Here is a 12,111-nt window from a genome sequence, read left to right on the forward strand (position 1 = left end):
TATTTCTAGATATTCAAGAGCAAGTTCTCTCATAGTGGTAGCAGTACAAGAGATCAAAACATCGAGCCCGCCCAAGTCCACATTGAGCAAAACGAACCCAAAGAAATTGAAACTCTTTAGCCTTAAGCTGTATTCATCAACTATGCTCCAGAGGTATGGCTAACTATTATGCCCTCCTCTCAAAATAAGATTTTTTTTAATTGAGACAATGTCTCAATTTATAGGCAACTATCCAAAGAGTAGTAAGCGGAGATGAAATATACAATGGCAGAAGGACATCTGACTTTATGTACTTCTCTATTGTCATAGATTCAGTCCTCAGAGATCCCCAGGCAGATCCAGGCAACAATCGAGGACCTCACATTTGAGAATAATGAACTTTTCAACAACAGGACAGAGGAAGCACCCTCTAAAGGATTCTAGGGCAACTCTGCATTCTTTGAGACTCTACATCCCAACTCTAAAGAGGAAGCGGCCATGCCAGCATACTTTTGACAGCACTCCTCTGTCAAATATTACAATCAGCCACAGAGGACATAAGAGCCACTGAAGAAGAGACAGAGATTCCTGTGAAAATGACCCTCTACCTCCTTTGCTGTCCCATGGTTGACTCCAGCATTGAGATCCTGCTAGAACCACTTGAGGATCTTTTTTGTTCTACCCTCACATCATCCCTTGGGAACAACCATTTTTATTTTTGAGAAGTTTGGGCAAGCATTACCTCAGACTAGTGGGTCCTAGAAATCATAAGCAAATCCCTTCCCTGTCCTTTTTCAGAGAGCCTTCTCACAAGAGACTGTTAAAACAAGTAAACTCCTTTCTATAGCTGGGAACTGTGAAGGAGGAAGTGCCCTTACATTTCAGGGGAAGATGCTTTTATTCACATTATTTACTGATCCCAAAGAATAACTATTGGGTTTGTTGCTTAGCCTGGACCTTCAGTGCCTCAAAATGTTCATCCATTGTTTCAAATTCAGGATGGTGACTCTAGCCTCTATAAATTCCCTCATTAGATCATCAGGACTGGTTTGCTGCTCTTTGCCTACAAAATGCCCACTTCCATATCTATCCACCCAACCCACAGAAATACCTCAAATTCCTTTAGGAACATTTCACTATCAGAATAGGGCTCTGCCCTTTGGGCTATCTGCAGCATCGAGGGTTTTCACCAGGTACCTTGCAGTATAGGCAACTCATCCAGGTAGATAAGGAATCCAGATCTATCCTTACCTCAACAACTAACTGATTCGAGGAAGAACTTCACAACAGGTAACTGACTCGGTCCAAGTAATTCTAAAGTTCTTTGCCTCGTTTGGTCTCAAAGTTAATAGACAAAAATCCACACTCAGTGATGCATAGATAGAGTTTGTAGGAATCCTATTAGACTCCAGATAGTGATAGCTTATCTTCCAAAGGGAGAGCCCAGACAATGGCAAGGCTTATCAGTCAACTTCAAGTTCACCCAGGAACATCAGTGAAAGCATGTCTCAGACTTCTAACACACTTGACCTCATATACTTATGTCAGCTAGCATGCCAAACTTCACCTACACTCCATGTAAGGGTGGTTGAAATCACTGTGTCTACCCAGAAGACACTTTATGGACTTGATGGTTATGATACCACAAGAAGTCATCATTAAACTAGTGGAAAGACCCTTCTCAGGTGTGCAATGCAGTACCCTTCTTTACACCTCTACATACTAAGACTCTAGTGACAGACAACTCCACTCAGGGATGGGGAGAGATCATCTAGATCACCTTTAAATCAGTAATAATTGCTGATCTCTGAAGACTGGGTATCCACGTTTTTCCATATCTGGATGACTACTAATCCAGAGTCAATCCAGTCTGCAAGTTTTGGACAATATCCTTCAAATTCAGTTTCTGTTTGCTCAGTTCGGCCTGAAAATAACCAGTGACTAGTCAGTTCTGTGTCCTGTGTAAAGAATAGAATGCATTGGGGCCATTCTGGACTCCACAATAGGAGATTGCCTATCTGCCTCCAGAAAAAAAGTCCAGCTAGGCTCAATTTATGCAATAATCTGCAGTTTATCCAAGAACTGCAAGATCTTGCCTCAGGTTGCTCGACCACCTGGTCTTCTGCATTTACGTGACTCAGCATGCCAGACTTCACCTGTGCTGAATGCAAAGCTGGTTGAAGTCTATATCAGCCGAGAAGACATCACATGGACATATTCACATTGCATCTTGAGTCCTGGCCTCATTAAGTTGATGGATGAATCCAGTGATGTATGTTGCAAGTTGATCCCCTTTTCTCCTCCAGTTTCATCAAAGATGCTAGTAACAGATACATCCACTCTGAGCTGGGGACCATACCTGGATGATGTGCAAACACAAGACTTGTGGACACCTCAGGAGTCAGCTCTTCATTTACACATCCTAAAGCCGAGAGCCATTTATTGAGCTTGCAAAGTCTTCCTATTATTCAACAGGGGCCTCACCATAAAGATTATACCACACAATATGGCTGCAATGTTTTATCTGAACTAACAAGGCAGGTCAAAATCCACTCAGTTGAGTCAGGAGGTATGTGTCTGGAACGTCTACATTTGTCATCAGGTCACTTTCAAAGCATCTGATCTCCCCAGAGTGCAGAAAGTTCTGACAGATTGCCTCACCATAAAATCAATCAACAATCACAAATGGACTCTAAAGGATGAGGGGTTTCAAATGATTTTCAGCAAATATGGTTCTTCTTTGAGTGCTTGCTCATATGCATTCCAATTAGATGTGTGCGTGCCGCGTGCACGTTCGTCGGAAGACTTTTTACCCTAGCAGCACTCGGTGGGTCGGCTGGGCACCCCTTGGAGTGGCGCCGCTATAGCGCCGAATATATACCCCTGCCGACCCATCCGCTCCTCAGTTCCTTCTTACCGCCCGTGTCGGTCGTTGGAACAGTGGAGCGCGGCTTAGCTGTCCTCCACTTCCCTAGCTTTTCACTCGTTTTTCCTATAGTTATAGTGTATATAGTTCAGTCTTCATGTTATAGTTAACTTTTATTGGTTTTTAGTAATAGTTAGTGTAAATAGTTGAGAGGGGTTGGGGCTTAGCCCTTTTCTCCCTCGCCCGGTGCCGGGCCCATGCCCGGCTCGCCGGGGTTCAAGCAGTGCTCGACCTGCCATAGGCCGATGCCCACAGGAGACCCACACAGCTCCTGTCTTAGGTGCCTTGGGGAATCCCATTTGGCAGACAAGTGCCACATTTGCAAGGCTTTTAAGCCCCAAACAAAAAAGGAGCAGGACATTCGCCTTAGGCAGCTCCTAATGGAAGCGGCGCTCACTCCTCCTGCACCGACTTCGCCGCCGGCACCGGGATCAAGTTCTGCCTCCGCACCGGGAACCACTGGCACCGCGAAGGCCCCGCACCAGCCGTTGTCTCATCCACGGCACCGGTCACTCTCCCCGCGGGGGAAGAAGCGCAAGACTCCTGCGGCACCCGCGCCTGGGGTGCAGTCTGAGCGCGCACCGAGAGCAGATTGCCCGGCACCTTCATCTGCCGCAGCACTGCCCACCACTGCACCATCGATTCCGGCCTCTCAGGGGCCATTGAGTCCGGTGCCCGTTGACTCCCCGGCCCCCGCCGTGGTAGAGCTTATTGTGCCCTCTACGCCGGAGACTTTCGCAACGGCGAGAGACCTCATTGCCCTCATGGACCCAGGGCCGCCTCAGCCCCTGGCACCGCCGGTGCGTGCCCCTCATTCTCTAGGCAAGCCAGGCATGATGAGGCATCCCTCGCAGGGCACCGTCGAGCGTTGACACTCCGGGTCGCGCTCCCGAGGACAGTCGAGATCCGGTCGCCGATCACGATCACGGCACCGTTCACAGTCCTGGTGCCGCTACCCATCAAGGCACCGGTCCTATTCACGGCACCGATCGCAGTCCGTTCACTGTCCCGGTACTCCCGGCACCGCTCCCGCTCCAGGCACCGATCCCGGTACCGTGTCTCCCATAGCAGGTCGAGACGCAGGGACTCTAGGCATCGGTCGACCTCCCGGCACCGCGCTGGTAGTAGGTCCCAATCTCCGTTGCAGTACCGCTACGACTCCCGGCACCGCTCTCCGGGGCGACGTACGGAGCAGGGCCGCTCTGCCTACAGGGACCCGCCCTATTCCAGCACAGCTCCGCCATGGCCGTACAGGCACACCTCGGCCTCGTCTCACGCCGGCTCTGCCTATTATGGGGACTCAGACATTAATAGCAGGGTTTCCCAGACACATCACGCCTCGGACCACGCACCGCAGCAGTGGCCCTTCTGGACGCCTTGGGCATACCATCAGGCCCAAGGCAAGCCCACGGTACCACCTCGCCCAGTGGCTGCAGAGCATCGCGTGCCAGAGGCGACAGCTAGCAGGCCTCCAGCGACCAATACTGAAGATGTTTCGGCGCCTGTTCCTCAGGCCCAAACCTCTCCGACCCCAGATGTTGCCCAGGACCAGGAGCCACTTCAGGACTCACTTGTTCTGGGCCTTTCCTCTTCCTCTTCCCCGGATGAGGCAGTGGCTGGCACATCCACATCCGGTCCACCTCCGATCGACCTTCGCTCACATCAGGACCTCCTCCGGCGTGTAGCACAAAATATCAACTTGCCCACCGAGGAAGTCCCAGAGGTGGAGGATCCGGTCGTTGATATCTTGACAGCGGAGGCCCCCACTCGTGTGGCGCTCCCCTTTATTCACTCAATCCAGGCCAGAGCAGACACCATCTGGCAATCCCCGGCGTCTATCCAACCGACCGCCAGAGGGGTTGAACGCAAATACAGGGTGCCCTCCCAGGGCTACGAGTACTTGTACGTGAACCCCCCCTCCTTCCTCATTGGTAGTGCAATCTGTTAATGACAGGGAGCACCATGGACAGCAGGCCCCCGCACCAAAATCCAGGGAGGCCAGACGTATGGACCTCTTGGGCCGCAAGGTCTACTCCGCAGGGGGCCTCCAACTGCGAGTAGCAAATCAGCAGGCCCTGCTAAGCAGGTACAATTATAACACCTGGCAGTCAGTGAGCAAGTTCTCTGAGCTCCTGCCTCAGGACTCCAGACAAGAGTTCTCAGCTTTGTTGGAGGAAGGCAAAAAGGTGGCGCGTACCTCGCTCCAGGCCTCGTTGGACGCTGCAGACTCGGCTGCTCGTACAGTTGCATCAGGCATAGCGATGCGTCGCATTTCGTGGCTTCAGGCATCGGGCCTGCCACCTGAGCTCCAGTATACGCTTCAGGACCTCCCATTCGATGGCAAGGGCCTATTTTCTGAAAAGACGGATACCAGGCTTCAAAGTCTGAAGGACAATCGGGTGATTATGCGTTCGCTCGGGATGCATACCCCTCAGACTCAAAGGCGGCCCTTCCGCCCTCAGCCTCAGCGTCCTTACCCCCCACCAAGACTGAGGCAGGACTTTGTTAGGCATCGAAGTCGCTATACGTGCAGACGACAGTCCGGACCTCAGGGAGGCAACAACAACTCCGGCTCCGCTAAACCACCCTCGGGCCCGAAACCAAACTTTTTAGGGTGCACCTGAGAGCAGCGTACCGATGACCTCCGAGGACCCATTTTTGTTTTACAACCGTCTTTCCTTTTTCCTCCCTGCGTGGTCCCACATCACTTCCTATCGTTGGGTCCTTCGCACGATGGAACTGGGATACCACCTTCAGTTTCTTTCAACCCCTCCCTCCCACCCCCCTTCCTCATCCCTCTTCAGGGACCCATCTCACGAGCAACTCCTCTTGCAGGAGGTACGCCAGCTCCGGACCATCGGGGCTATAGAGGAGGTACCAGAGGACTCAAGGGGCAAGGGGTTTTATTCCCATTACTTTCTAATCCCCAAGGCGAAAGGGGGTCTCCGACCTATCCTGGACCTGCGAGGCCTGAACAAGTACCTGAAAAAGTTCAAGTTTCGCATGGTATCCCTGGGGACCATCATCCCTTCCCTGGATCCCGGAGATTGGTACGCAGCTCTTGACATGAAGGATGCATATTTCCATATTTCTATATACCCTCCGCACAGGCGGTATTTACGGTTTTTGGTGGGCTGCCAGCACTTTCAGTTTACAGTCCTCCCCTTTGGCCTCTCCTTGGCCCCGTGGGTGTTTACAAAGTGCATGGCAGTAGTCGCAGCCTTCCGCCGCCGCCACCGAATTCATGTCTTTCCATATCTCGACGATTGGCTAATTTGAGGAACCTCGGCCGCGCAAGTGACCACGGCAGTAGACATCGTCAAAGACATGTTCGGCTGTCTAGGACTCTTGCTCTACGTAGGGAAATCCACCCTAGTACCTACGCAGAGAATAGAGTTCATCGGGGCATTGCTAGACTCCACTCTCGCAACAGCCAGTCTGCCCTTGCCTCGCTTTCATTCGATTGTCTCTCTCATTCATACGCTCCAGGACTTTCCGACAACCTTGGCGCGCTCTTGCCTCCGCCTCCTCGGCCACCTGGCAGCGTGCACATTCGTGACAAAGCACGCCAGGCTGTGCATGAGGCCCCTTCAAACTTGGCTCGCCTCGACGTACCGTCCGGGCAGAGACGCCATAGACATGATACTCACCATTCCACTGAGTATCCTCACCTCCCTCAATTGGTGGAGGTCGCAGTCTCTGGTGTGCTCAGGCCTCCCATTCCATCCGCCACAACCCTCGGTGTCCTTAACAACGGACGCGTCGTCCCTGGGTTGGGGCGCACATCTGGGGCGACTTCGTACTCAAGCCCTTTGGTCTCCCCAGGAGTTGGCATTGCACATAAACGTTCGGGGGTTGAGGGCAGTCCGCCTGGCATGTCAGGCGTTCCAGGCTCAGCTACAGGGTCGTTGTGTCTCGGTCTTCTTGGACAACACAACGGCCATGTATTATATCAACAAGCAAGGGGGAACGCGATCCTCCCCTCTCTGTCGGGAGGCGATTATGCTTTGGGACTTTTGCATAGCCCACTCAATAGACCTGGTAGCATCCTTTCTCCCAGGAGTCCGGAACACCTTGGCGGACCAATTGAGCAGATCCTTCCTCACTCACGAGTGGTCCATCCACCCGGACGTCCTCTATTCGGTCTTCCAAAAGTGGGGGTTTCCCCTCATAGAGCTTTTCGCCTCCCGACAGAACCAGAAGTGCCAGCAGTTCTGCTCCCTGCAGGGTCGCTCCCCGGGCTCCCTCTTGGATGCGTTCCTGCTCCCGTGGAACGATCGCCTCCTTTATGCCTTCCCTCCATTCCCACTCGTCCACCAAGTCCTCCTCAAGCTCCGCAGAGACAGGGCTCGGCTGATCCTAATTGCTCCAGCGTGACCGAGGCAACATTGGTACACGCAGTTGCTCAACCTCTCAGTGGCAGATCCGATACCCTTGCCACTCTATCCAGACCTCATATCCCAGGACTTCGGCAGACTTCACCACCTGGACCTACAGTCCCTCCATCTGACAGCATGGCTACTCTCTGGCTAAACAAGTTGGAGTTGCGCTGTTCGGACGCTGTGCAGCAGGTCCTATTGGGGAGTATAAAGCCTTCTACGCGAACGACATATCACGCCAAGTGGAAGCGCTTCTCTTGTTGGTGCGCTCAGCGGGGTTTCCTCCCGGATCAGGTACCCATCCCCATTATCCAGGACTACTTATGGTCCCTTAAGGAGCAGAACCTGTCGGTCTCATCCATTAAGGTGCACCTTGCTGCCATTTCCGCCTTCCATCCCGGAGACGCAGGCTCTACAGTCTTCTCTCACCATATGGTGTCCAGATTTCGTAGGGGCTTGGAACGTCTGTACCCTCAGGTCAGGAGACCTGCCCCTGCTTGGGACTTGAACCTGGTGTTGGCTCAGCTTACGCGTCATTCCTTTGAGCCTTTGGCCACCTGCTTGTTGCTGTACCTCTCCTGGAAGACGGCCTTCCTCGTTGCCATTACATCGGCGAGACGAGTTTCGGAACTTCACGCATTCACTGCAGATCCTCCTTACACGGTCTTCCATAAGGACAAGGTACAGCTCCGACTGCACCCAGCCTTTCTCCCTAAAGTGGTGTCTGCATTCCACATCAATCAGGACGTTTTCCTCCCTGTTTTCTTCCTGAAACCGCACTCATCGCGTCGGGAGCAGTAATTGCACACCTTGGACATCCGCAGGGCTCTTGCCTTTTATATTGAGAGAACCAGGCCCTTCCAGCAGTCTCCTCAGCTCTTTGTGGCTGTCGCTGACCGCATGAAGGGTATGCCTGTCTCCTCCCAACGAATTGCTTCTTGGGTGACGTCTTGTATCCGGGCATGCTATGACTTGGCGCAGGTTCCCGCTGGACATCTGACTGCCCATTCTACTCGAGCTCAGGCCTCCTCGGCTGCCTTCCTGGCCCATGTGCCCATTCAAGAAATCTGCAGGGCCGCCACCTGGTCTTCCATCCATACCTTTGCGGCGCATTATGCATTGGTTCAGCAATCTAGAGACGATGCTGCCTTTGGTCTTACACTCCCCGACGTCTCACTCTCACCCCACCGCCTACGTAAGGCTTGGGAATCACCTAATTGGAATGCATATGAGCAAGCACTCGAAGAAGAAAAGACGGTTACTCACCTTTGTAACTGTTGTTCTTTGAGATGTGTTGCTCATATCCATTCCAAACCCGCCCTCCTTCCCCGCTGTCGGAGTAGCCGGCAAGAAGGAACTGAGGAGCGGATGGGTCGGCAGGGGTATATATTCAGCGCTATAGTGGCGCCACTCCAGGGGGCGCCCAGCCGACCCACCGAGTGCTGCTATGGTAAAAAGTCTTCCGACGAACGTGTAAGCGGCACGCGCACACCTAATTGGAATGGATATGAGCAACACATCTCGAAGAACAACAGTTACAAAGGTGAGTAACCGTCTTTTTTCCCACCTTAGATCCATTTGTTATCAAAGAAAACAAGAAGTGTCATTGTTTCTGTGGCAAAGAAAGACAGAGTTCAGAGTCAGTTTCCAATGCATTCCTGATTTCATGGTGCTTGGAATGTCTATATGTATTTTCTCCAATCCCACTGATTCCCAGAACCATCAGAAAATTCAAACAGGAAGTAGCCAGTATCATTAATAGCCCTGGTGTGGCCAACACAGTTTTGTTAATTAGACCTTCAAACCTCATCCATTCAACCTCCCAACACCTTACTATTACTCTGAGGCATAATCTCTGAGTCATAGTCAAGTCTCCTTGCACTCTGCACATCACAACATGGACATTGAATGGTTAACTCATCAGAAAGTCTGTTCGGCCATGTACAGAACATTCTCAGTGAAAGTAGGAAAGACTCTACTAGGAAAACTTACCAGGCTAAATGGAAGAGATTTTCGATATGGGCTCATCATCATCAGTTATCGCCTTCCACAGCTCAGGTCCTAGACATGTTAGAATAATTCCTGGATCAAAAAATTCAGTCCTGTAAATTAGTTTGGTGAAGGGTCACTTAGCAGCCATCTTTGCTATTCACTCTGTTATTCATGGACATTCTGTTTTTTCCCACCCTATGGTCACAAGATTTTTAAAAGGTCTGATATGAGTTTAACCCCCCATAAGAAAACCAATCCCCTCCTGGGAGCTTAATTTAGTCCTGGCAGATGTGACAGGGTTGGGACTCACCACCGCAGCGCCTCCTGCTGGCACGTCTGAGAATTAGCTCTGTCCTCTGCGGGGCACCCTCTGCTGGTGGTGTCCCATCCGTCATCTGCTCCCCTGTTGGTGTCTGGACCCATGTTGCTCCCTGCTCGGCAGCGGCCTCTTCAGGACACTGCCCTCTGGCATGCCTACAGCTCTGGTCTCATCCCCTTCCAGGGGTCTGGTGTTATCAGAAGACCTCCATCTGCACCTGTTCTAGTGGCCAGCTGCAGCCTCAAAGTCTAGCCCCTTTGTCACAGGGGCCAGCCACAGCCTGTATCAGGCCACGCTCCTTCTCAGCCAGGTGTAGTACAAGGGGGAAGGGGGGACCCAGGCCCACCCGCTACTCTGGGTCCCAACCCAGGGACCCTCTAGCAGCAGCCTTCCTGCCCTCCTCCTCTCCCCTTGTCAGAATTTTGTCCCTGGGCCACTTCCCGTTTGACCCTGTGCACCTGCTTGTCCCTATGTAACAAGGCCTGCAGCCTGGGGTTTTCCTTGGCTGGAGCTCTCCAGCTTCTTCTGTCCTTCCTCAGCACTGCTCTGTCCAAGGTGCTACCTTTCAGCCTAGGAGCCAGTCCTCCTCCCTTGGCAGTCAGGGAGAGACTGCCTTTCCACCTGCTAGACAGCCTTTATATAGAGCCTTACCCGGCCCTGATTGTCTACCTCTGCCCTGTCCTGATTGGCTCCTAACAGGCCTCTGTTGATTGGCTGCCGGCCTGTGCAGCCTGAAAGGCCTGTTCCAGACTTTTTCTCAGGGGGTGGGGCACCGCCCCACCACAGCAGGTCTCATGATTCCACCTTGGTCTATTTCACTTATCAGCAAAGAGCATTTTTGTTGGCAATAGCATTAGCAAAGAGATTAGGGGAGTTACTGTACCTGATGGCAGGACATCTATATAGTTTCTTCCATAAAGCTAATGTCTCATTAAAGGTCCGTTCCAAATTCTTACTGAAGGTGTTTTTCGATTTTCACTTGAATCAGGTCATTAATCTGCTGATGTTTTTTCCTGAAATCCCAAACTCACAAGGTTGACAAGACACTGCATTCTTTAGAGGTCTATAGGGCACTTTCCTTTTACATAGATTGAATGAAACAGTTCAAAATGTGTCTCAGGCTCTTTCTTGTATATGAAGAGACAATGAACAGTCAGACTGTTGTGCCTCACAGAATCTATAACTGGATCTCGCTGTGCAACAAAATTTGTTACGAACTGGCTAATGCAAGTCCACCCCCTAGGATTATTGCCTATTCTACTAGAGCTCAAGCTGCCCACTCTCTCTAAGGAATGTTCCTGTTGTGGACATTGGTAGGTCTTGCTTCCACAATGGTATAATACTGAGTGAATGTGGGGCTGTATCTAGAGGTCATGTGAACTTTGGGAAAATGTTCTATAGTCTTTGTTTTAAAAGACTACTGGTTCTCACTTCCAACATGTCTATTGCTTGGGTGTCATCAACAATGGAATATATATGTGGACATGCACTCGAAGAAGAAAGAGTTATTTACCTGTACACACACATTCCACAATGTGCCTTACATTTTTGCTACTACAGTCTATTTTCATAAGGATTTCAGTGATGAAGGAACTGGGGGGCGCAGTTTGAGTGGCCCAGTCTTTTATGCCCTCAGCTGGGGGCATGAGGACCCTGAGGTCACCTGCCTCACCCAAACAGGTACTGCTGACCAAAAGTCTCTTGCTCAAATGCACTGGACACAGACCAGCAGTGGACAAAACATCTTGAAAAAGTAAAGTTACTGTGCAGGTAAGTAAGAGTGTCTTTTCCTTCAAAATAATAATGAAAATTGCTGCTTTTTGTCTTATAAATTTTGTTATATTTCAGCAGTTAGCAATATTCTTAAATCTTTCTTAAGAAGTAGTAACTAAATCATATACATTTTTCTTCTTTAGGTTAATCTGGGAACATACCTGTATAACAACAGATTCTTATCTGAGGTTCAGAAATGCAGTGACTTTCTAACTTCCTCTTCCATAGCTGTATACTATAGTGTGTGCCGCAGCATGCTCCCAACGCCAGCTAAGTGCCACTATACATTTAATCTACGAGATCTCTTCAAGGTGTGTTATACTGCAGTAGACATTTTAGATTGCCATAAAAGTATTCTCAATTTTTGTGCAGAATGAACAAGCAAGAGTATGTATAATTTTGTCTACTGAATGTAGCCTGGTTCTTGGAGTTAGATTATTAAATTAGTCTTGCTATCTGGAGTCCTATGATCGTTTCAATTTGGTTTATGACATACAAGGAAAATAAATTTGGAGATTTCCATATAATCGAGTCTTTGCTTTCAGAATTGCCAAGATCACTCAGAAATAATTATTAATAAATAGAAGAAAACAGAGGGCGGAAGTGATAGTCTCCTTCAGACTGCAAATTGTTTGTTTTAAAAGTATTTGTTGCTGCCTACCAGAGTGGCCGTTCCATGAGTGCTGTATACTAACCTATCTCTCACTTATTTGTGCACTGGTATATATTGTTTCATTTTATCT

The 12,111-nt window shown here is 50.3% G+C and overlaps 1 protein-coding gene across 24 annotated transcripts in view; it reads left to right on the forward strand.

The window, feature by feature from the left end:
- Positions 1–12,111, forward strand: part of DNAH14 (dynein axonemal heavy chain 14) — a 459,746-nt gene that overhangs the window by 305,816 nt on the left and 141,819 nt on the right. For all 24 annotated transcript variants that reach the window (XR_005596106.1, XM_039529958.1, XM_039529963.1 and 21 more), the window contains one exon: positions 11,512–11,679. Coding sequence is in view for 23 of the 24 variants with exons in the window: in XM_039529958.1 (XP_039385892.1) it covers positions 11,512–11,679 (168 nt within the window). In the remaining variant the exon portion in view is untranslated. The remainder of the gene's footprint in view (positions 1–11,511; positions 11,680–12,111) is intronic.

Source organism: Mauremys reevesii, linkage group 3, assembly GCF_016161935.1.
Source record: "Mauremys reevesii isolate NIE-2019 linkage group 3, ASM1616193v1, whole genome shotgun sequence".
Classification (NCBI taxonomy): Eukaryota; Metazoa; Chordata; order Testudines; family Geoemydidae; genus Mauremys; species Mauremys reevesii.